General features: G+C 38.3%; 1 protein-coding gene across 4 annotated transcripts; it reads left to right on the top strand.

The window, feature by feature from the left end:
- Window positions 1-48: 48 nt before the first annotated feature.
- On the top strand, window positions 49-18325 carry ZBTB49 (zinc finger and BTB domain containing 49). Of its 4 annotated transcripts, none has more exons than XM_040065698.2 (8): window positions 49-112; window positions 1485-1658; window positions 3668-4767; window positions 10162-10208; window positions 13918-13991; window positions 14736-14818; window positions 14907-15068; window positions 16968-18325. In XM_040065698.2, the coding sequence occupies exons 2-8, from the start codon at window positions 1507-1509 to the stop codon at window positions 17636-17638; spliced, it is 2289 nt and encodes a 762-aa protein (XP_039921632.1). In that variant the 5' UTR covers window positions 49-112; window positions 1485-1506; the 3' UTR covers window positions 17639-18325. The 4 variants fall into 4 exon arrangements, with proteins under 4 accessions (XP_039921632.1, XP_039921633.1, XP_039921635.1 ...); XM_040065699.2 differs by lacking the exon at window positions 49-112 and adding an exon at window positions 296-726; XM_040065701.2 differs by lacking the exons at window positions 49-112; window positions 1485-1658 and adding an exon at window positions 3161-3224.
- The last annotated feature ends 3669 nt before the right edge of the window (window positions 18326-21994 follow it).

Here is a 21994-nt window from a genome sequence, read left to right as displayed (position 1 = left end):
CCCCCGCCCCGCGCGGCCCCGAGCGGCGGAAGGGGAAGGGGAAGGGGAGGGAGCGGGAGCGGCGGCGGAAGCGGCCGCAGGCGGGGATGGAGCTGGGAGGCGGCCGGAGCCGGTAAGCGCTGGGCTGGGCAGGGCCAGCTCCTTCCCTTCGGCCGCCGTCCCGCCCGTACCAGGCCGCGCCGCGGTCCCCCGCCCGGGGCCGTGTGTCCGTGTGCTCCTCCCGCCGCAGCCTCGTTCCCCGAGCCCGCCACTGGCCGCTCGCCCGCCCTGTCCCCGGGCAGAGCCGGCCCGCAGTGAGGCAAAGCCTCCCTTCTCCGTGCGGCACCTCGAGCCTGGGCTCAGCTGGGCGAGGCTGAGGGGAACTGAACCACAAATAGCGGCTGTGCCGGAGACGTTCCCCCTGTTGGGGAGCGGCTCCCCGTGCCCGCCGGCCCCGTGGGGAGACGCACCTGATGGATGAGAGGCAGTTCACTGTCCAGTTAATTGCAGGGTGCCGTGGTGGGAGATGTTCACAGAGAAAGCAAATTGATATGCGTTCTTTATTTTAAAGCCTGGTCAAAACATGATAAGCGTTAATAGAGAAAAAAAGCACAATATGATAGGTCCCCCATTTAATACAGCAGGAGGCAGGGAATCAGGAGTAAAAGAGAATAAATTAAAATCTGGAACCTTATCGTTTATGAGATTTGGAATGTGTCGACACTATCTGGTCACGCTTAACAAAAGGTGATTGTCCTAGTTCTTTCCTTACAATAGGGGGATTTTCCTCCTTCATTCCAGGTTAGAAGACTAGAAATTTTGATTGTCCTAATAGCTGGAATTGTCATGTTTAGAAGCGCACAGGGGAAGTGTTACATCCTTGTTAGGGGGGAAAAAAAAGGAAGTATAGGATTCAATGTAAATGTGTTGTGTTGGAATGTGACTTGTATTTTCAACCTGCTAAGAGAGGATTTTTTCATTTATGTATTAAAAACAATACCATGCTAATTAATCAGATCCACAGTGGAAATGTACAATAGCTAGAACAGCAACAAATGTCTCAACTAATACTAGTACTATGTTCTCCCTTTTCAGTTTAGAGGATGAAGAAACAGAGGTTTTCCTCTACAAATGCTACTGATTTTGTACATGTGATATGTTTTTGCATTAGCATGTAATTATTGTGGAAGTTGTCTAAATTGGGGTGCATTTTTTTTTGTGGTTATGGAGCTCAGTTTATTGGCAGCACAATTAGATTTTTGCAGATGCTCTTTGTTGTAAGCAAGGCTTTGTTAAAATTGGTATTTCGTATGTGTGTCTGTTGTATCTGTTGGTGGTGATACTGTGACTCATCTTTAACCAGAAAAGTGTCATTAAGGATCAAATTGCAGATGTAAACTGAAGTCTGTTTCCTTTGAAAGCTAAAATAAATTGTAAAAATGTTCTTAATATTTTCAATTAATTTTTCAATTTAATATTAACCTTAGCATTTTATTTCATTGTAGGTAATTTAGGTGATTTTCTAGCATGGACACTGTTGCTAGCCATAGCTGTCATCTTCTCCAGCAGCTACATGAACAGCGCATTCAGGGCCTTCTCTGTGACTGCATGCTGGTGGTGAAGGGTGTCTGCTTCAAAGCACACAAAAATGTATTAGCTGCTTTCAGTCAATATTTCAGGTATGTGGTAGAAAATAGTTCTCTTTAAAAAGTTAACTAAATGCTGTTGGCTGAGGTTTTCTCTGAGAAGGGTTTTTTTTCTGTTGGCTGAGTAATTCTTGGGAGTATAAGGAGAAATGGGAAATTGGCCAGAGATAAAGCTTTGTCAAGTATTCATAGTATGCTCTTTGATTTTGACATTTTCTTGATTTACTTGCTTACTTGCTTCATAGAATGGATTCTGGCATGGACCTGCATTCAGCATTCCACCAGAAAAAGATAACTGCTTACAAGGAACATAGTAGAGTATACGAACAGAGCCAGATAAGGGATATAATTGATAAAATGTTATCCATTTCCAAATAATGGGACTTGTTTCATCAATCATATTCTAAGTAAAATATAGATTATTAGCAAATCTGCTTATTTTGATTCTCAGAGACAACAGCTGTACTTTAAAGTACACAGGTGGCCCGTTACACCACATCATTGCTTTCTTCCCCTTCTGTACTGCCCTCAATTGTGCCTCCAATCTTTGGAGGGTGCTGGATCTCCCAGCTTTTTATGTATTAGTTATGAGTAAGCTGTTAGATCTGACAGTTTTTAGACTTTGTTTTTAGAAACACCTCTAAAGCTTGACTGCTAAATCATTTGTAAGAAACCTATTTTTATGTTATGACCAGAGAAAAAAGATAAGAGGTTCCTTTTTCTTCTCCAGTGGTGTACTGCTGATGAAGTGCAATTATGCTCAAAGACCAAATTTTTAAAGTTATTAAAAAGAACTAAGAGCTTAACTCCTATTAAAATTCAATAGGATATAGGTGGCTAATTAATTCAGGCTCTCAACACAGATCTGTTCATTATAGTTCTGCTTTTAATTTAGATAGGATGATCTAGATTTATGGAAGAATTTGGATGTGGGCAGCACTGGCTTCAGAGTATCCCCTGTATTTCTAAAGTTTCAGCATAGACTCACATTTTCTTAAGATTTACAGCTCATTGATATCATGGCCACCTTTGGACAAAACCAAATTTGAGATTTAGCCCACAAAGAGAAACCATCAAGTTTGGGACATTTTTTAGTGTAGGAAAGTAACTACATATGAGTGACCTGATCCCATTTATATGTCATTGTTTACTGTGGGAGTATCAGGATTTTAATGGGAAGCTATCAAGTTCTTGACAGAGAGAGTATGAACCCACTTAATATAGGACTGCTTGTGCATGTGGAGAAACTACATGTCTGATGCTGAGAATACTTTACATCAAGTAGTAAGAACTTCTGTGAATTCATTCATTTTAAGGGTTCAGTGACAGTTCGGTGGGTATTGGTTGCACTGCTGTTTTAGGATTATGTACCTGTACTCTTTATTATTCTTTTACTCTGGTTCTTATCCAGTACCAGTAAAAAAGTACCTTTTTTTGATGTGTGAGAATAAATTGAAAATAATGCCATCTTCTTGTTTAATATTACCATCCTCTTGTGTATTTGTGGAGAAAGAACTAATTCTAAGAACTTTGATAGGCTTACTGATGAAGTTGAATGGACAAGCTCAGTTGCCAGAGAAGACTTTAGCTGACTTTGAGGTCTGTCTTATCCATTTTTCTAGAAAATTTCTTATGCCCTGTTTGATTTGCCATGATGAAAGGAGAAAAAACATTCTGAGTCAGCCACTTCTGCAAACTGTCCATAAATATGCCACTGCACCTTATATGTGAAGGGCGGTGCATAAGAAGCCACAAGCATAGGGTGTTATTTTAAAACAAAAAAAATACAGAGTTAAAGTTAGATAAAGGATCATTTACTTTTATTTATAGTTCAAGTGCACTAATGAAAGACTGATATATAAGACAAGTAATTGAGCAGTTTCGAGAAATCCATCTTCAAAACCACAGCAATTTAGGTAAGGCTTTAGAGTACAAACTTGTTTCGTACCAAGCAGCCTATTTGAGATGTATATATGTTTTTCTTATTGAATTATTTGTGAATTATTTGTGTTTGTATTTGAATATTTGCCTTATTTTATCAGGACCCTTTTCCAGAATTCTTCAGGCCAGAAGAATGATGTGTTTCACTTGGACATTAAAAATGTAGGTGGCATAGGCCAGATCCTGGACTTCATGTACACCTCCCATCTGGATCTTAGTCAGGACAATGTGCAAGCTATGCTGGACATTGCACAGTGCCTCCAAGTGCAAAATGTGTTGAATATTTGCCACACCTTTTTGAAGTCTTCCGCAGCTGTGGAGCAGGCAGCCAGCATGCCGTGTAACAGCGTATTTTCACTGCAGAGTACTTTGGGTACGGATACCAGCTGTGCCGGTGACAGCTACGGGACAAACCTGTTGCCTGAGTGCTCAGCTGACACACAGACTAACAAAGTCTTGGCTGAGCACCACTCACATGCATCGCAGTCTGTTAATCTGCACACCCCATCAGGCGATGGACAGAAACCACCACAAGATCCCTTAGATGGCAACTGCACAGAGCTTCCATTTAAACAACCAAATTACTACTATAAACTACGCAACTTTTACAGCAAACAGTTCTACAAACAAAACGCTTGCTCTGATCACGAGAGAGGAGCAGAACCATCCTTTTCTTACAACCCATCTGCAGAAATAAACACAGAGAATAATTCTTGCGCTGTCAATCACTCTGAGTGCATTCTGGAAACCTCTGATCATTTACCGTCAAACTTTCTGGTTCAGTCTTCAAGTGAAGCTGCACCAGACCAAAGTGCAGAGAACACAGTTATGCAGCCCACCAGACAGATGCGCCTGAAAAAGGCAATACACCTCAAAAAGTTAAATTTTCTAAGATCTCAGAAATCAGCAGAGCAGCTGCCTGAGCCCCAAAGAGATGACAGTAGAATAACAGAAGTAATTGAACCTGTAAATGAAAGTACCACGGACACGACAGATGTTAGAGTTACTGATGAAAAAGAAGCTGAAGATGTGAATTCAGAGAATTTTGAACAAACTGTTGAAGTGGAAAGATCTCAAGGTCCTTTGGAACAAGAAGGACAATCACAGACTCTTCAGTCACAGAAACAATATACTTGTGAGTTGTGTGGGAAGGCTTTCAAGCATCCAAGCAATTTGGAGCTACATAAAAGGTCTCATACAGGTACAGTTATCAGTTACTTGGTCTGCAGACCACATATTTCAATTACAGAGAATATCTTGCAGTGTCTCTTGATTCAGAGAGGCTGGTTAAGGGTCTACTTTCAGAAGGCTGTGGTTTGTGTTTTGGTTTGGTTTTTTAAATGGATAATCCTATGGGATTAAAGAACTGTAATACTGAGTTTTGCTGGGAGTTCTGTAATACTGAGTTTTGCTGGGAGTTGTAGAAAAGGTTTCTCTTATGTTGGGGTTTTGGACTCATTTTGAAAGAAGATCATGTGAATTCAATGAAAATGAAATTTCAGTGAAAATTTTGGTTTTGTTCTGCATTTAGATGAGTCATTTCTAGTCAGTTTGTCAGGTGGCCCGGATGTGTGAGCCAGAGGATAATAAAAGGTGTAAACAAATAAATGGTACTATAAGTATACTAGAATATCTCTGTTGTCTCTGGTCATATATTTATTCAAGTGATTGGGGCTTGATAGTAATTTTTTTTTCACCTGTAGAAATATGCTTTATAAAAACTTTAATTGTGTTTACCTAGAGAGTAAGGCCCTTGCAGGCTGCAGAGTAAAATGGAATTTTGAGTTAATGTACTTCATTTTAAAAACTCACAGGTAATATTTTTAAACCCAACATTTATTTTTAAGTATCTTTTTATTCTAGGGAAAAACAAGACCTAGTTTAACTTCAAATTAATTAACTTGTTCAATTTAACCGGCATGTCCTATTATTAATGCTTCTTTAGAAGAGTTTTTAAGAATTACTTTGGCTAGGCACGTAACACCTTTGATTCAAAGTCCTTGAGATGGTATTACTCCTGGTTACGCTGTTCAATATTTTTTGCTTTTCTTTTTCCCTGTATTAAATATACAAATGCATCTCTCTCAATCTTGTCAAATAAACATCGCTTTGGAAATGATCACAAATGTAGTGGTACTTTGACACTAAATATGAAGCTCTCTTAGCAGACATTAATTTATTTTGTTAAATGATCCTTAGAATTAAAAGATAATTTTTCTATTTTATTCGTAGAAAAATCTTCCCAGAACCTGAAAATTTGGCGTTAGCTTCCTGAAGTTTTCAATTGTTAGCTTTAACTGCTTTTGTATGCTCATGTTTCTAATACTTTTTTTTTTGTTCTCCTGTTAAAGAGTTCCATATGCGTCTTACCTAAATCCTCTTTTTGCCTTGTATTTTTTTTTGAATCATATTATCTGGTTTGAGCTGGTATCATCAGGTATATTTTAATATCCCAGATTTTCAGGAAAATAGATGATCAGATGGAAGACAAAAGCATCTAGAAAAGTCCCAGCTAAGGGAGAGACTGCAGTAACATGTCAGTTTGTGCTAGAGAGACCCCAGGATTCAGGAATTCTCTGCTGCTTTTCACACACCATCTTCCAGTAGTTCTCAAAAATCCCAGACTTGAATGCTAGTTGATAAAACATTAGCATTCTAGTATGGATGTACTAAGATGGCAAAAGTGTAAGAGCCTAAGTTTAACCAATAATTAGCAGCACATCAAAGGATGGAAAAACTGAGGCAAGGATATGACTAGAAATGCATGTTTGTTTCCCTGTTATTTTTGGGAATTATTCCCTGTTATTTCCTTGTTATTCATGTTAATTTGTTTTTAAATACCCAACTAGTGCAAAAAGAGTGTTTGGAATATTGTAGTGGATAGTGAGTAGATGTTGATATTGGAAAGACCTGTAGCAGAAGGTACAGGGCACATCTGTATTGTTACTGTTAGGTACACTGGTAGTTAAGTAATAAAAGTGTATGCTAAAAGCCATTTGTGTTCATCTGCCACTTCAGAAAGCATAGCAGATTGCTAACTAATCAACTTACTTTAAAAACATTCATTTTCTAGAGCTGAGCAAGAGGGTTAGAAGGCATTTAAGTATTGCAGTGCTCACTGAAAGCCCTCCCAATATGGCTTTGCTGAAGAGATGGAGGAAACTGAAATGGACATGTCACACTGGCAAGCCTGCTTTTAGCCCAAAAATGACAATTCTTTCAACACAAGTACTGTGGTGGTCTGGCTGTCAAGAAAAAGCACGAGTGAAATTCTCTCTCTGAACACTGGGAACTGCTAAAGAATTTAAAAGTTAGCATGGGTGCATTGATGAGTTTTCCATGTGGAGGCAGCCAAACTGTGTTCAGCAGTCATTGTGCTGGCATGTCTAGCTGTTTTAATTGTGTTGCTCAAGGACATTTAAAGGAATCTCTAAACAGAGTTTACTGCACTGACTTTGGATGACTATGTATGTTATAATTGTTTTTTTATTATTATTTTGACTTGTATGAAAAAAAAGGAAGCAAGTATATCTCTTTTCTGTAGTCCATACGTGTCCAGGAACGTCCAGTGGTTTTGTTGGGGTATTTTATGTATTTTCAGGGAACGTCTCAAAAGAACAACCCAAAACAAACTCGGGCCAATGGAAAAAACTCTTGGCACGATGGAATGCAACAGGAACAGTGTAGCACTGCCATGTAATACATTGTTGATCCTCAACCTTTTCATTCTAAGCTTTGCTTGAGCAACTTCCAGCATTCCTTGCCATAGTGAGTACAGCTCCTCACCTTTGTGATCTCATCAAGAGCACCACTTCTGCCTTCATGCCTTTCTCCTCTGGAGCTGACACAACACTGCTTTGAACCCTGTTGTGTACTTTATCTTCACCTCTTCTTGCAGAATATTGAATAAGTAAGGATGCAACAGAAGATAGAAAGCACAAGGCAGCCCAAGGGTCCAAAGTAAGGTCCCTTGGATTTAAGCACTGTCTAAATTGTATTCAGTTTCTCTCTATTGCTGTTGATCCAGCCATGGATCCCACTATTGTGTACTTTAGCTTCTTGCAGGTGTTGAGCAAGAAGGATACAATCCCGGTGTTCTCAGATGAGGTTTTTGGTTTGGAATTTACTGACAGTTGTAGAATCATAGAATAATTTTTAATTGGCATGGATGTCCTGAGGTAATCAGCTCCAGTTTCCTGCTCAAGGCATATCAAATTAGATTGGGTTGTTTTGCTCATGACCTTGTGTAGTGAAGATTTTGGACATCTCCAGAGACAGAGTTTCCACAACCTCTCCAGTGTTTGACCACCCTCGTGGGGTAAAAGATTATTTTCATATATCTAATTGGAGTTTGTCATGATCAAACTTGCGTCTGTTGCTTCTTGTCCCAAGACTGTGAACCAGTAACAGCCTGTTTGCATCTGCCTTCCCAAGCCAGTAGACAGCAGTAAGACTTCCTGATTGCCTTCTTTTCTTAAGCCTCCAGATATGGTCTTACCAGTGACAGGCAGAGAAGAATAATCTTCAGCTTATTAGCTGCACTCTTACTAATACACCCTCAGGTACAGTGAGGCTAATTGCTTCTGAGCAGTAGGTTACTTGCTAAGCCCAGTGGTTTGGAATTCTGTGCAAGTGCAAAATTGTTCTCCAAAAAAGTAATCTGATGTTTCTTTTTGAAAAAAACCCATTTGTTTGATCTTTATCTTGGGGAAAAAAAAACTCCAAGTCTTTCTACATCAGTACAATTAGAATGAGGCTGCATGCAGCCTACAATAATAGTTGGAGAAATTGGAGCCTCCAATCCCTTCCCTCTCCCTCTAGTAATTCCAGAGTGATTTCCTGTTCAGATACTATTCTTTAGGTCTCCTGTAACTTTTTTTTGTATAGATAATTTCTGCAAAAATTCCTTACTAGTGTTTTTTATCCTCCATTTCATATTATCTTGATGTTTTTATGGCTTTCAGAATCCTTCCCAGTTGCTACAGATCTGGCTCCCTGTTGGTTTCCTTTATATTTGTGTTGTCAGTATCAGAATTTTTAGTGTTTTGCAGTTTTAAAGACATAATGAAATCAAGCCTCAGTGCTCTTTATAGTTGCATGACTTTATAGTTGATTTACTGGTTTCATAATTTTTATGTTTAATTGAAGGAAAGCTTTTTAAAACAGCCAGATTCCCATTCTTCATTAAGTAGAAAAGTGTCAAGCTGTCAGACTAACTGCAAGGTTGTAATCTGTGAAGTAACATAACATTATGTTTAGTCTGTTTTAAAATCTAAAGAGAATTGCATTTAGTCCTTGATCCTAGAATATGTTGGAAAAACTTTATCTGTATTTGGCAGGAGGAAGGGAAAATGGAATTCCCACACCTGGATATGGTAGATGTTGCTTGTAACATTTCCAAGGATGGAGGAAAAATATTGATGTAGAAAATACTTAATGGAAGAGAAGCCAAGAGGTCTTCTGTGAAGTCAGAAAAATTAAAATTAAAGAAGTAAATAAAAATCATTAGATGGATTTTTTTAAATCATGACCAAGATGAAATTCAGTGTGAGATCTTTTTCCCTTTGGAAATACTCTGTTTCCAAAATCACATGGTTTTGTACCAGTTTTGTTGCCCTGCACATGTGGGACAGATTATAAATATCCTTTAAATGTGCAGTTAGACTCATGAAAGATGATTATAAGTGTGACTGTCATTGAATCAATGGTATTTGAGCATCATTTTTGTTTTCAAAATTCTGATAGATGCACATAAAATTTTATCAAGAATGTAAAAATATAGGAAACTAAGAACTAAGCAGGGGGAATTAAAAAAAAAACAAAACTATATGAAATACTATAGAGGAGAAAAAGTTATTACAAAAACATATTTGTCTTAAATTAACAGCAGGAGTTAAACTGTTGTACAGTCACATTCTAGACTGAGAGTCAAGTTATTTTGAAAAGCTAAAGTGGGCTGCACCAGTTTTTACTAAAGCTGCTGATCTATGTTTGGAGATTCAAAGATACCAGTTTTACATGTATAAACTCAGAATTTTGGAGCAAAATACTTGGGTAATCTTCAGGTACTTCTGTATAGGATGAGAATTTGAAGGCAAATACATATTTTCTGGAAGTGAATGGCTATGTGCTGAGCAGAGATCTTTGGTAAACATTAAAATCAGAAAATACAATTCTTTCAAATTAGCTTCCCTTCATTCTTCCTTCTTTTTAAGAATGTGTCTCTGTGCAAGTGAAAAAACAGGTGCCCTTCCCATTGCTGTTGTTGTTGGGCCTTGTCATCTGTCCTGTTCTTCCTGGTGATACCATACTCCTTTCATTTTGAATCAAAAGTATTTTTAAAAGATTAAAACCTGCACCCATTCATATCAAAACTCTTCTACTTGTTTTGAAAGAAAAATCCTGAGCAAGTCTGCCCAACAAACTTAGTGGTAAAAGCTGCATTTTCCTCTTGAATTTCCCCTTAAATGCATGGGTAAGTGTCCTTTTGGAGATATTTTTTACTCTTACTTGTTTTCAAAGGAAGTGTACCAATTTTAAACATTTCTGTTCTACTGCAACTATTAGAAGTTCTATGTTCTGTTTCTTCTTTTAGGTGAGAAACCTTTTGAATGTAACATTTGTGGGAAACACTTCTCACAGGTGGGAATATTTTATATATTATGGTACTTACACTTGAAATGCATCTCTGTATTGATTCTAAAAATCTTGGGTTTAAGATTAGAATTTTTTTTGTTCAGAGAAAGAATTCTCTTTAGGGATAAATTATTAAAATGTCTTATTTGAAAATAACATGTTGAATGTTTTAGATTTCTTTGATGCATTCTATGTCTTTGATTCTGTCTGCTCTCAGTAGATGTGTTATGTATTTTACCTTCAAATGAATGTTTAAGTATACAGAGCCACAGCTGTATTTGAAATACAAAGAACATTAATTTCCAAAGTGTTCTTTTGCTTTATGCTTTGAGGTATGTTATGAATAGCATTTTTACAGTGTCTGAAAAAAGTGCAGGTTCAAGTTTTATATAATGTTGTATTCATAATACAGTTCCATCTTCTTAAATGTCATAAATTATTAAGTAGATTTGAGGCAGATAAAAAGAATTTCTATCTGGGCTCAGTTTCTTTCAGTGAGAACACCACCACCTGTCTGAAGTGACAAAACTCAGCTATGATGTAAAAAAACCCTTCTAGTGAAATTGCATACTTACATACAGGGCCTAAGCTTTCGCTGCTTTATTTGCCCTCCAGCGTTTCCTTCCTGTTCTGGGTACAGCAATTAGTTTGTATTTCTACAAATTTGGTGCCTAGTTGAGTGACATTTCCAAAATATCTATTTCCTTTCTGATTTTGTGGTTGAGGTGTGCACATGTAAGTACAGCAGACAATAAAGAGGTGCATAATTTTATACTAAGATTACATAATAATTGTCAAATAGCTTTGGCATTTCCCATGGTACCTGGTTTAAGAATTAGAGCTATGTGCTTTTTGCCTGCCCACCCACCACTGGTTGTGCTGCTCTTGCTTCAGTTTCACAGCCCAGCAGTGGGCCTTGTTTGACCTGCAAATCTGATGCCTTTGTGTCCTCCACCTTGTTGCTAAACATGAACATTAGACTGCATCCAGTGAACAATACTGTTTCATGGTGCTTCTTGGGCAATTTTCAGCAAAACCGGGCATACTTTTTAGGCAAAGAAGAGCACTTTCAGTCATTTTGATGGCTGAACTTCTAGTTATTAAAAGAAAAACATGGATATTTAAAATTCCATTAAAAGGACTTTTGGCAAATCCAGTGGTATTCTGTAGTACCACAGTGGGGGAAGAGGAGGGGAAGTGTATGACAGGCATGACAGACTCCTCATGAAATATGCTTTACTCCTCTTTAATTACAGAAACAAACAAAACCCCTGACAAAGCTGGTAGTTTCTGCCTTTTAATTTAACCTTCCCAAACAGCTTCCCTTGGCTCTGTATTACCTCCCTTGCCTGAAGGTGTAGTGGATAAATACTCCTGGACAGTCCCTACGCATCAGCACGGGAGCCAGAGCATCCTGCTCATGAAGGGCTCTCGCATGTTGCTGAGGTACTTGCTTTTGAATCCTGAGAGTAAGTAAGGTTCCACTTACCAGAAAGTAAAATGCAAGGATAATTGCTATCTATTTTTGCTTAAAGTACCATCTCCAGTCTTGTCCTTCTCCATCTGCAGGCACAGAAATAGAAGCACTTTTCTTATTTAAGCCTTCATGTTCTGTGCTTCTGAGACAGTGCAGCTGTTGGGCCTGGTGGGATGTCTGCTCCTGCTGAATGTAGCTGATGTGCTGTGTGTCGGAATGTGGAGCAGAAAATGAAAGAAGTAGGGGAAATTGATGTGGGAACTCATACCTGGGAACAAACACCTAAAAGTCTCTGATTTTTTGAGAAAAATGTACCATTTTAACTTCCAAGCCTGCATCTTCCCTTATGCTTGTACACAGCTTGTTGTGATGTGAACCCGCTCTGGCTGATAATCCAGGATATTGTGTTTTATCTCCTCCTGCAGAGATTCTTTTGGGGGCCCACATGCATAAGTTGCTTCACTTTGAAAGCTTGCCAGTTACAAAAGGGCTAAATCTGGTATATCTGGTCTCCAAATTTGTGAGGAGGTCTATGCGACCATTTAGAGGATTCTTCTGAGTATTTTTTTTTTTTTTTCCATTGGGATGGCATGTGATGCTTTAACCAAGGTTGTGTTCCAGCTTTAAAGCTTAAGAAAGAATACAAGCTAATGACGTTTTTACCATTTTTTGTCTTAGCACAGTTAGTAACAATCTTTCCCCTCATTAGGAGGAGAGGACATAGGCTTGTAATAAAGAAACAGTTATACTTGCTGCTTTCTGTGAAATGTTTTTATTCTTACTTATTATGCCTTTGTGGGAACTATTTCAAAGTAGTTGTTGCATTTCAAATTCACTCTCTGTCATTATCTGGAATAACTTTCAAATGCCTATTATAGGGCTTGTTTGTGACATGGATAGAAGTAAAAGTTCTGTCTTTTTTTCTATATGTTTTTCTAAAATGCACTGTGGCATAAAATCACTTGTCTTTGAAAAGCAAAAATTATTCCATGATTCATCTTCTTCTTCCCCAGAAATAAGTACCTAATGCCTCTCTTTGAGTGGATTTCAGTATTAGAAAGTTTGGCCTTAGAAAACAGTTGTTCAGTCACACTGTTGTCTGAAAAAAATTACAGGGATTAAAGGAAGCTCTTTCAGGGTTCAAACACTGACCCATTCGATACTGCCCTCTGTGTGTGTGTGTGCAGTACTTCAGTTCTGGTATATTTTAAGGTCTGATTACAGTGATGGATTATAACAGATAATTTATTATCTAAATGAGTCAGAAGGAATTAGTCTGGGTCTTATTTTTGTTATCTTACTGTGACTGATGAGGACACGATAATCTTTGCATCCCAGATTTTCTTTCCCAATGTAAGGGACTTGATGTTTCCTTAGTTAATAAGGAAATAAAAACCACACAATTATCAATCAGAAAGGTTTAAAAACTGACTCTGGAAGTATGCACAACGTGTGGAACATCTGCATCTCTTCTACAAGGTGTGCCTTGTGGTTTGAGAACTGGATTCAGTGGAGTAGCCATTCACAAGGACCAGTGGCTTTAAAACATTTCAAAAAAGTTGGACTCAGAAGGTTTTATTTAGTCATTGTCTGGTTTGCTGGCTAGACTAGCATGATTTTTAGAGGATTGAGAGAGGAAAGATATAATAAACCTGTTAGCAGTAGTCCCATTTGTTCTTTTCTGTACTTCCTGTTCTGTTTTATTTTGGTATGAGTAAATAATTTCAGGTTTGGAGCATCTGAGTATTTTATGGATAAAAATATTCTCACCCTATTCTTTTCTTTTTAACCACCTGGAAGATTAATTCAGACATCCTTGTGTAACAATATTTTATTTGTAGGACAGGGAAAGTGAGACTAACATGAACCATATTGCTAGTAAGTTAGTAAGTTTTCTTTCTCATTGCATTCTAGGTAGTGTAGTTTTCATTTATAATTGGATCTGCTTTCCAATTATAGGTCTTTCTTTTCTCTTAGCATTTGATTTCAGGCTTCTCATTTTTATTTTTTCCCTATTTCTCTTGTCGATGGATAATTGCATACATAAACAATTTGATGTTGAAGTGCATGGTTGTCTTTACTAGATAAGAATGCTTGAGTTCATACATGCCCTGTAGTCTTCACTGCCTTAGAAGGAGCAATAAAAAGCCAATCTCATAATTCCCATCACTGGTTTTTCTTATTTATTTACAACAACAGGCAAGTTGAATTTAAATGCTTAAATTGCTCTCCCTTCAGGCAGGTAATCTCCAGACACATTTACGTCGACATTCTGGTGAGAAGCCATACATTTGTGAAATCTGTGGGAAAAGGTGAGTAGAATTGTTCAGCTTAGTAAAGTTAACATGCAAAAATTTGTTCATGTTTTCTCCTAATCTTCATTATAAGCTGTGGGCCAAGAGCTAAGGCAGCATGCTGCTCAGTTGTGTTTACAAGATGCTGGGTTTAAATGTGTGCTGATGGGATTAAAATACATAAATGTTTGCAACTGGCTTGTTGTAAGGTAATCATGTCACCAGAGCTTGTGGTCTACATTTTATGTGTATTGGTATGTAGATAAGAATAGCACTGAGTGTATTTTGTTGTGTTATATGTATTGTGTTGTGTATTGTTGTATGTATTTTGAACAGCGTGAGTCACAATGAATCATGCAGATTTGTACCTTTCCCTCACTTTTTTTTTTTCATTATTTGGTGATACTTTTTTTTTTTTTACGTTTTATGGAATTCTGAAGTATGGAAAATTTGACAAATTTAAGCAAAGCATTAAATAATTCTGCTAGCTAACAGGTGGCAGAAAATACAGTAATGCAGGAATAGCATAAAGTGCAGAATGAATTAGTAACATGATAGGTAAAAATGTTTTTGGAGGTTTTTTCCTAGCTTAAATTTAATTGGACATTGTCAGTTTACAACTGTTTTCTTAATTGCATCGATTTATCTGTGTTTAGTCTTCATTCAGAACATCAGGCATTCACTCAAGCCAATTTCTATATGATGGCTTAGGGAAATAAGGGCCTTATAAAGACAATAATTGGGTTTCTTGTTGTGTTACAGATTTGCTGCTTCTGGTGATGTTCAGCGTCATATAATTATTCATTCTGGAGAAAAGCCTCACCTGTGTGATATCTGTGGCAGAGGTGTGTAACAACCAAAGTTGCTGCCTCAGGTTTTTTGACTGAAAAGTGAGGAGTCATTTTAATCTCAGAGTCTGTCATATTTTCCTAGGTTTCAGTAACTTCAGTAATTTAAAGGAGCACAAAAAGACCCATACAGCAGATAAAGTATTCACCTGTGATGAATGTGGGAAGTCTTTTAATATGCAACGAAAATTGGTAAAGCACAGGATAAGGCATACTGGAGAGAGACCATACAGCTGTTCAGCTTGTGGTAAGGTTCACTGTGCATTGCTTGGTTGTGTCTTTGCTTTTCAAAGGATGAGTAAAAGTTCCTTTGTCAGCAGAATAACAATTAATCAAAACTGTTTTACATTGAAATACCGTGCTGTGAAAGTCAGTCACAAAATGTTCTGTCTTGCATGCTTCATAGTCTTTCATTTGGTGTAATAAACTCCTTTATTTCTCATAAGTTTAAAAGAGAATTTCGGTTAAAAATTAGAGAGAGGAAGTAGGAGGAATCAACATTGTATGTGTTTGCTAACATCTTTGTTAAAGAGCTGCTCATAGTAGCTGCTTCAGAAATAGATTTATTTTCAGAATAGGCCTTTCTGATGGAAAGTTAGCTTTGATATCACTTGGCTATTGATAGGGTCTTTTTTTTTTTTTTTCTAATTGTATACCATTTGATTTTAATTCCATTCACCCACAGATTTTAATTCCATTTACCCACAGAGTTTGATAGTAACAACCTTTTGTTACTTTGTTTCAGCCTCTGGAATAAAATCAAAACTTGATCAATATTTCAGAACACCCATTTTCAAAATCTATTAGATAGGCCATACTGCCAGGAGGTCTGAAAATTGCTTTTGACCAGGTCCATCCTGATCTCATTGGTTACTTAGCATCCTATATAGTATTTAATTTTTTACCATTATGTGCTATTTTGACAGAATTTCATTCATGTTCTGTGGAATCAGCTTTGGAGGAGGGTCGCTTCGTATGTTAAAATCCAACTGCAGTTTGTTTTATTTGCACTGTCTTAAGACACAAGAAAAAGCCAATATTATCAGGGGGGCTTGCATCAGAATGAGGAAATCAGTTGTGTTGTCATGAAACAGGCTTGTTTTCATTTTGCCTTGTAGTGGTCTTTTGAGTATTTGTGATTTTAGCCAAGTCATTTTATTCTGAAAAGTCAAAAATTGTGCGAAGAAGATCTGATGAAGCATTAAGAAATCATTCAAACTGTGCAAAAAATCCAGATGTATTACTCCAGTAATTTTTAATCCTATCATTACTGTTTAATGGTTGTTCTGAAGAGAAATCAGTGCAGCAAAATAAAATGTATGCTGCTGAAGATTGAGATTACAGTCATTTAATATGGTTCATTTCAGTTGGTATTGGTCCTTGCAAAATAAATGAGATAAAAATCACAAGCTTACTTCTGCTGTTTTAAAGAATGTGAGGTGTCTGAGTCATGTGGCAATTCTGGAAATTAATTCCTTTTTTTTTCTGCTTGTTCTTCTACACTTTGCCTTGGTTCAGCCTCAGACTCTTTTCTTAGCTGTATGGTGATTGAGCTTATTTGAGTCTGTAGCTTTGAAGACAGACAAACAGTTGAGTATTTTTCTGTATTCTATAAAAAATTATAGTTCTCACACATTCTCTGGCTAGACTATAAAAAAGGACTGCTGCATTATGTTAGCCTAAAGTTAACAAAAAAGCTAACTTTGTCAGCAGTTTGAGAGTAGTTCCTTGGTAATGAACAAACCATTCTTTCTATGATGCAGCTCTCACTGGAAGAATATATTTAGACCCTTATCAGCATACTGTATTTCTAGACAAACAAATTAAATTGATAGTTTAATTTTTTTTTGTTTTTCTCCATGAAGATTGAAACAAACTGAGAGGACTCACAGCTTTCAAGCACTAACAGATACTCCTGTCTCTGGAGACAAAAGCTAAACCCATTCATTGGGAAACACAAGTTAGAAAATCAGATCAAGAAGAAACAAGTTAATGGAATTGTAAAAATAGATGGAATTTGTTTGAACCTGTTCTAGATAAATAATGAGCCATATGGTACCTTATCGCGTGATAGTTTCTGTAATTAAAACACGTTTATTCACTTGTGTTGAGAACAATATCTGAATCTATCACTCGTGTCTCGTAGGGAAATGTTTTGCAGGCTCTGGTGACCTGCGCAGGCACGTGAGGACTCACACGGGGGAGAAGCCCTACACCTGTGAGACGTGTAACAAGTGCTTCACTCGCTCGGCCGTGCTGCGGCGCCACAAGAAGATGCACTGCAAAGCCTCCGAGGAGGGGCCCGGCGCACTCGAGGAATTTACTCAAGGGATCGAAACGTCAGACCTTGACAAGTCCCAGAGTTCTGACTCCTTTGGCCCAGAAATGTCTGTTACATTATTACCAGTGTCTGTTAAATTTCCCATTCATCCAACTGGAAACTCTGCTGAATTTGACGGTTCCGCGGATTCTTACTCTAAGCTGCGATCAATGATCCAACACCACGACTCGGCAAACGCAGAGAAACTCGGCGTGGACTCCGCTAAACTCCTGAAAGCGCAGGCACAGCAGACTCCACCCCCACCGTACACTTACACGGACGTAGACGTGTCTTCAGCGGAGGAGCCCTTGCAGGCCGATGGCATTCCCATGATCCGCTCCTCCGTGCCTGGCCTGGACGGCCACTGCAATGAGCCCCTGGGCGGCCGGGCCTCCTCCGCCGCCTACAAGAGTAACGAGGGCCCCTTCTTCTCCAGCATGACCCTCTGGGGCTTGGCGATGAAGACCTTGCAGAATGAAAGCGAATTGGAACAATGAGGGCTCAGCTGACCGTACCAAAACTTCGCAGAGGCGTTTCATGCTAACGTGGTTGCAATCGCACTGCAGCATAGAGAGATCGCAGAGGGTTTTTAAGTCGGGTAGCTTGGACGCTGACAGGAGTCAAAGTGCTCCTTCCCAGAACCACGTGTAGGCTGCCTTTATTTACACTGCTCAGCACGGTTTAAATGCACTGCTGGGGACATTTGTTGTTCTGTGACTGCACTGCGTAGCTCCTGTGTTATTGCCGTGATTTACTAAAATTTGCCGCCGACTAAACTTACCGTTGAACTCGGAATTTTTTTACCTGATAATGGAGGAAAGGATGGCCAGTGTCTAAGTTCATGATAGGGGTACAGTTCCAAATACGGGTCATCAGAGCTGTGTAAGGGTGTAGATATGACAGGAGGAAAATGCTTAACCAATCCCTAGTGAGCCTGAGTTTCAGTTAGTGGCTTTCTTACCAGTAGGGTCATCGGTTTACAGGACCTGAGTATTGTGACATTAAATTTAAATGTTAAATACTGGGCAATATTTGTGATAGTGCAAAGTAACTGTGTATCTAGAAATTTTATTTTTTTACAATAAAACCTTTTTTTAGTATTTTATAATCTATTTTGCACAGCAGATTATTTGTACAATGAAAGCTAAGATCGAGTTGTGAATAAAGGGAAATTGTTTTACATTGCTTGATGTATTTCGTCTTTCTATGAAGGATTTTCAGCAACAGTTCCATCTATTCCGGGTATTATCTTTACAATGCTAAAGGGGATGCCATCACAAGAAGAGCTGCACTAAAAAATAAATGCAATCAATTTACCAGTAGGTTGTCTTGTACTTGAATGAATATAAAACATTGGCTGATTAATGGAATAAATAGACTGTTACAGGATAGAAACATCGCTTAGAGGGTTTTTTCTGCTTTGGTGCTTTGAATAGTTGCTGCATTTCAAACTGCTTGCTACAGATACTTGACATTCTGTGGAAGTTTAAAGCTGGGAAAATATAGTATTCTGTCTTTTTAAGGTGCTCACCCATTTTTGCCCCCCAAGAATTCAAAACTAGTTATTTAATCTCTTGTTGTGTTAACCACCATACACTACGATTTGGGGCTTCACTTCCTTACTTCCTTTACTTGGTCCATGTACCTGCCTGAACTGCTTTCAACCTGAGTTAAAATGAGAGAGTGTTTCTGGCCAGAAATGCTTTCAAACAAAAGTGGCAGTCCATTACACTGTCTGTGTGAGTCTCAAAAGGTACACATTTCTCTCAATAGTCATTTAATGTTATGAAAAACTTCTTTACTACATTAACAGACCAGTTAAAAAAAAAAATAAAAAAATTAGGTGCACTGGAGAGCAAGTTGGGATTATTTTTTCACCTTTCTTTTCTTGTAGTGCACATATACTGGAAAACTTAAAAACATTATTTTTCCAGTCAGTGAAGCCAAACACAAAAGCTTTTTGCAGGATGTGTGTGATAAAAATAGTACATAGTCTAGCTGAACAGAGTTCCACATGGATAAAGCAGGGAACACTTTATATATGTAAACTCTTAGCTCTCCCCTCATTCTTTGCCTTTTGCATTGTTTGCTTTGGAACACTGCAGTTCCCTATGGGAACTGTCCATGTGCCATTCTGCAGTCCAGGTATTAGAGTTCTGTCCCTGACCACATGTGCTCATTCTCACTCTCTGCTTTCCTTGCACTGGTGCCTGAGGCAAAATGTGGGTATCTGCCAGTCACTAGCTCTGTAGGTTTCCTCTTGTTGGAAACTATTTTTAAATTTACTTATCCCAAGAGAAAATAGAAATTTGACTCTGTTCCCACGAGGATTTTGTTGCTTGGAAAGGACAGTTCTGCAATTTAAGAACCTCCTACTTTTTAGCTGTCTCTGATTCCACAGTGGTTTTGCTTTCTCTGTTGTATTTTTGAGGAGTCACTCTAGGCTAAGTTTAAACCAAAATGTGTTGCAACCTTTGTACTCTTCTAACAGCGTGTTGGAGGTCGAGTGGAATGTGTAAGACTGTCACAAAGGAAAAGTGACAGCTTGAGATAATTTTAAACACATAGATTAGATCAGATCATGGATTAGTATCAGGTGCTTTGTGCCAAGAGGATAGCTCTGCTGCATTAACGATTATTCCCCTTGCTTGGCAGTATTTCTGTGAGAGTTGTTTCACACCAGAAACATGAAAGTTCTCAAAACTGCTATCAGACTGTGAATGCTGTTTGCAGTTTGGATGGTGTGTTAAAACACCACGTTGCAATGTGGCATCTTTGAGAAGGAAGTAGAGCAAACACTGGTAGGAGGAAGTTTTCCATCTGAGTTTGTGCAGCTGGAACCAGAAAAAGGAGTCACAGCACTGGGAAGGAGCACTAAGAACTGTTGTTTCTAGCTGGCTTGAAGGAAAAGCTGAGCAAGAAAGAAAATTCAAAAGATTAGTAGGTGGATGGAGTCAGATGTAAGAGAATGAATTTTTATGTACAGAATAAGAAGTTTTGGATTAAGAAGCCCCATCCCTGCAGCCGCCCTGTGGTGAGAATATCACTTCCTGACCGCAGAAAATGTATTTTGCTGTTGTGTTCCCAAAATCAAATACAGTCTGTTGTGTCAATTTAGTATTGCCTGAGCTTTCGTCAGGGAGACCTCAGTAGAAAATAACCTTGAAAGACGATTTTTCCTCTATCCTAATAATTTCCTATGCCAACCTGAAGGTCTGTAATGAAGAGGATATTTGAGTGGGAACAGCAAATGTGGTTTGATAGTTCTAATGCTGCTATAAACCTGGCTGGAGAGGAACAGCTACCATGTGGCTTTGAAGAGCAGGTGGAAACCATGACTCCAGTGCTGAGCCAATGGTATTTTACAATCAGCAGACACCCATCCATGGCTATTGCTCACAAATGCCCATAGCCAGGGTGCTGAGGGGGCTGAATAGGCACCGGTCCTTTGGCCAGTACCAGACAGTGAATTATTGTTGATGTAAATGACGTGCTATTAAAAAAAAAAGAACTTGGGGAAGAGGATGTTAACCAACCTGTCCTAGTTAAATTAGAAGACTGTTGCTATTTCTTGCAATAATTATCCTGCAGCTCAGAGCTGCTTTTTGTCTTGCAAACCTGAATCAGTTTTTTTTTTTTACAGAAGGTGCAGGTGACCACTTAGGGCTTTGTTTAGGTTTGTTCAGGGCAGACATATCTGTCATTTGACTCCTGAACAATATTTTAAAAAATCAGATTAGTGTTTTGGCTTTGGAAGGCATGATTGTGGTTATTTTGATTTATTTTATGGATTTATTTTGATTGGGGTTTTTATTTCTTTTATTAAAGAGCATTAAATCTGTAGAAAACATAACCTGCCATTTTTATGGGAGAATGTTTACTGTGTGCACGTAGGAAAAGAAGACATCATATAATTACATCTAAGTTCAAATAACTCCCAAAAACCCCCTCAATCCTCTGCTTGAGACCTATTTTCTAGTTTAGTTAAACTGAAAAATTGTGTAAGGAAGAAGAACTTCATTAGGAAGGACTTACTGCTTGTTTATTACTTGTTGCCATTATTACTTGTGTTGAGCACAGAGTTTTTTGTGGTCTAACACTTGATCTGCATTCTCTCACACTCTTTCTAAACCTGGCCTACTAGGTGTTTCTCAAATTCAGAGGTCAGGCTTTAGAACAGAGCACTTGTGCTTTGTTTCCATGCCTTCTTCAGCAAATTCAAATACACTTAAACTCCTGTTGATAATTTTACAGGGAAGTAATTACTACACATGAAGTATTCCCAAAACATCTAAGTGGCATATACAAGAGCAAGCCAAATTTAAGACAAAATCAGTGTGAAGCAAATGGAACTGGCCCCATAGGCCATTTGCTTCTGGAATCCACTTTTTTCTTTCCTTGCATTGTCTTCCCCACTGTGGGTAGCTCCATTCATACGTGGACAGCTGCATTCAATTCTTGCTGCTCACTTCATGCCACTTATCCACCCCTCATAATCCAGACCAGAGGTTAACATATTCAAGCTCAGCAAGGAAAAGAGGCATATAGGTAAACAGAGTTGTAAAACTTTATAAATTCTCCAGGCTCCAGGTTTTGGAGTGTGTGCTGGGACTTTGGATATTTAGCTTTCTTTAGTTAAAGAGCTTTTTTGAGAAGTAGTATGTTGGATAAACCTGGCAAGACATGTTGATGCTCCTGCTTGAGAAGACTTAATAGAAAGCAAATAAACATAAGCTTTATAGACAGATTCAAAGGAAAAAAAAAAAAAAAAAAAAGTGATAGCTTGGGTAATGTGTTCTAAGGACAACTGAAGTGCCTTAGATACAGCCATTTGGTAATTCAGTATGCTAATG

Source organism: Hirundo rustica, chromosome 5 (assembly GCF_015227805.2).
Source record: "Hirundo rustica isolate bHirRus1 chromosome 5, bHirRus1.pri.v3, whole genome shotgun sequence".
NCBI classification, from domain to species: Eukaryota; Metazoa; Chordata; class Aves; order Passeriformes; family Hirundinidae; genus Hirundo; species Hirundo rustica.
The sequence above is the reverse complement of the archived record's forward strand: the minus strand, read 5'-3'. Positions and strand labels throughout refer to the sequence as shown.

Coding starts and splice junctions, on each gene's coding strand:
- ZBTB49 (XM_040065698.2), top strand. CDS start 1,507: ATGGACACTGTTGCTAGCCATAGCTGTCATCTTCTCCAGCAGCTACAT. Junction 1,659..3,667: donor GCTTTCAGTCAATATTTCAG/GTATGTGGTAGA, acceptor TTATTTTATCAG/GACCCTTTTCCAGAATTCTT. Junction 15,069..16,967: donor ATACAGCTGTTCAGCTTGTG/GTAAGGTTCACT, acceptor CGTGTCTCGTAG/GGAAATGTTTTGCAGGCTCT.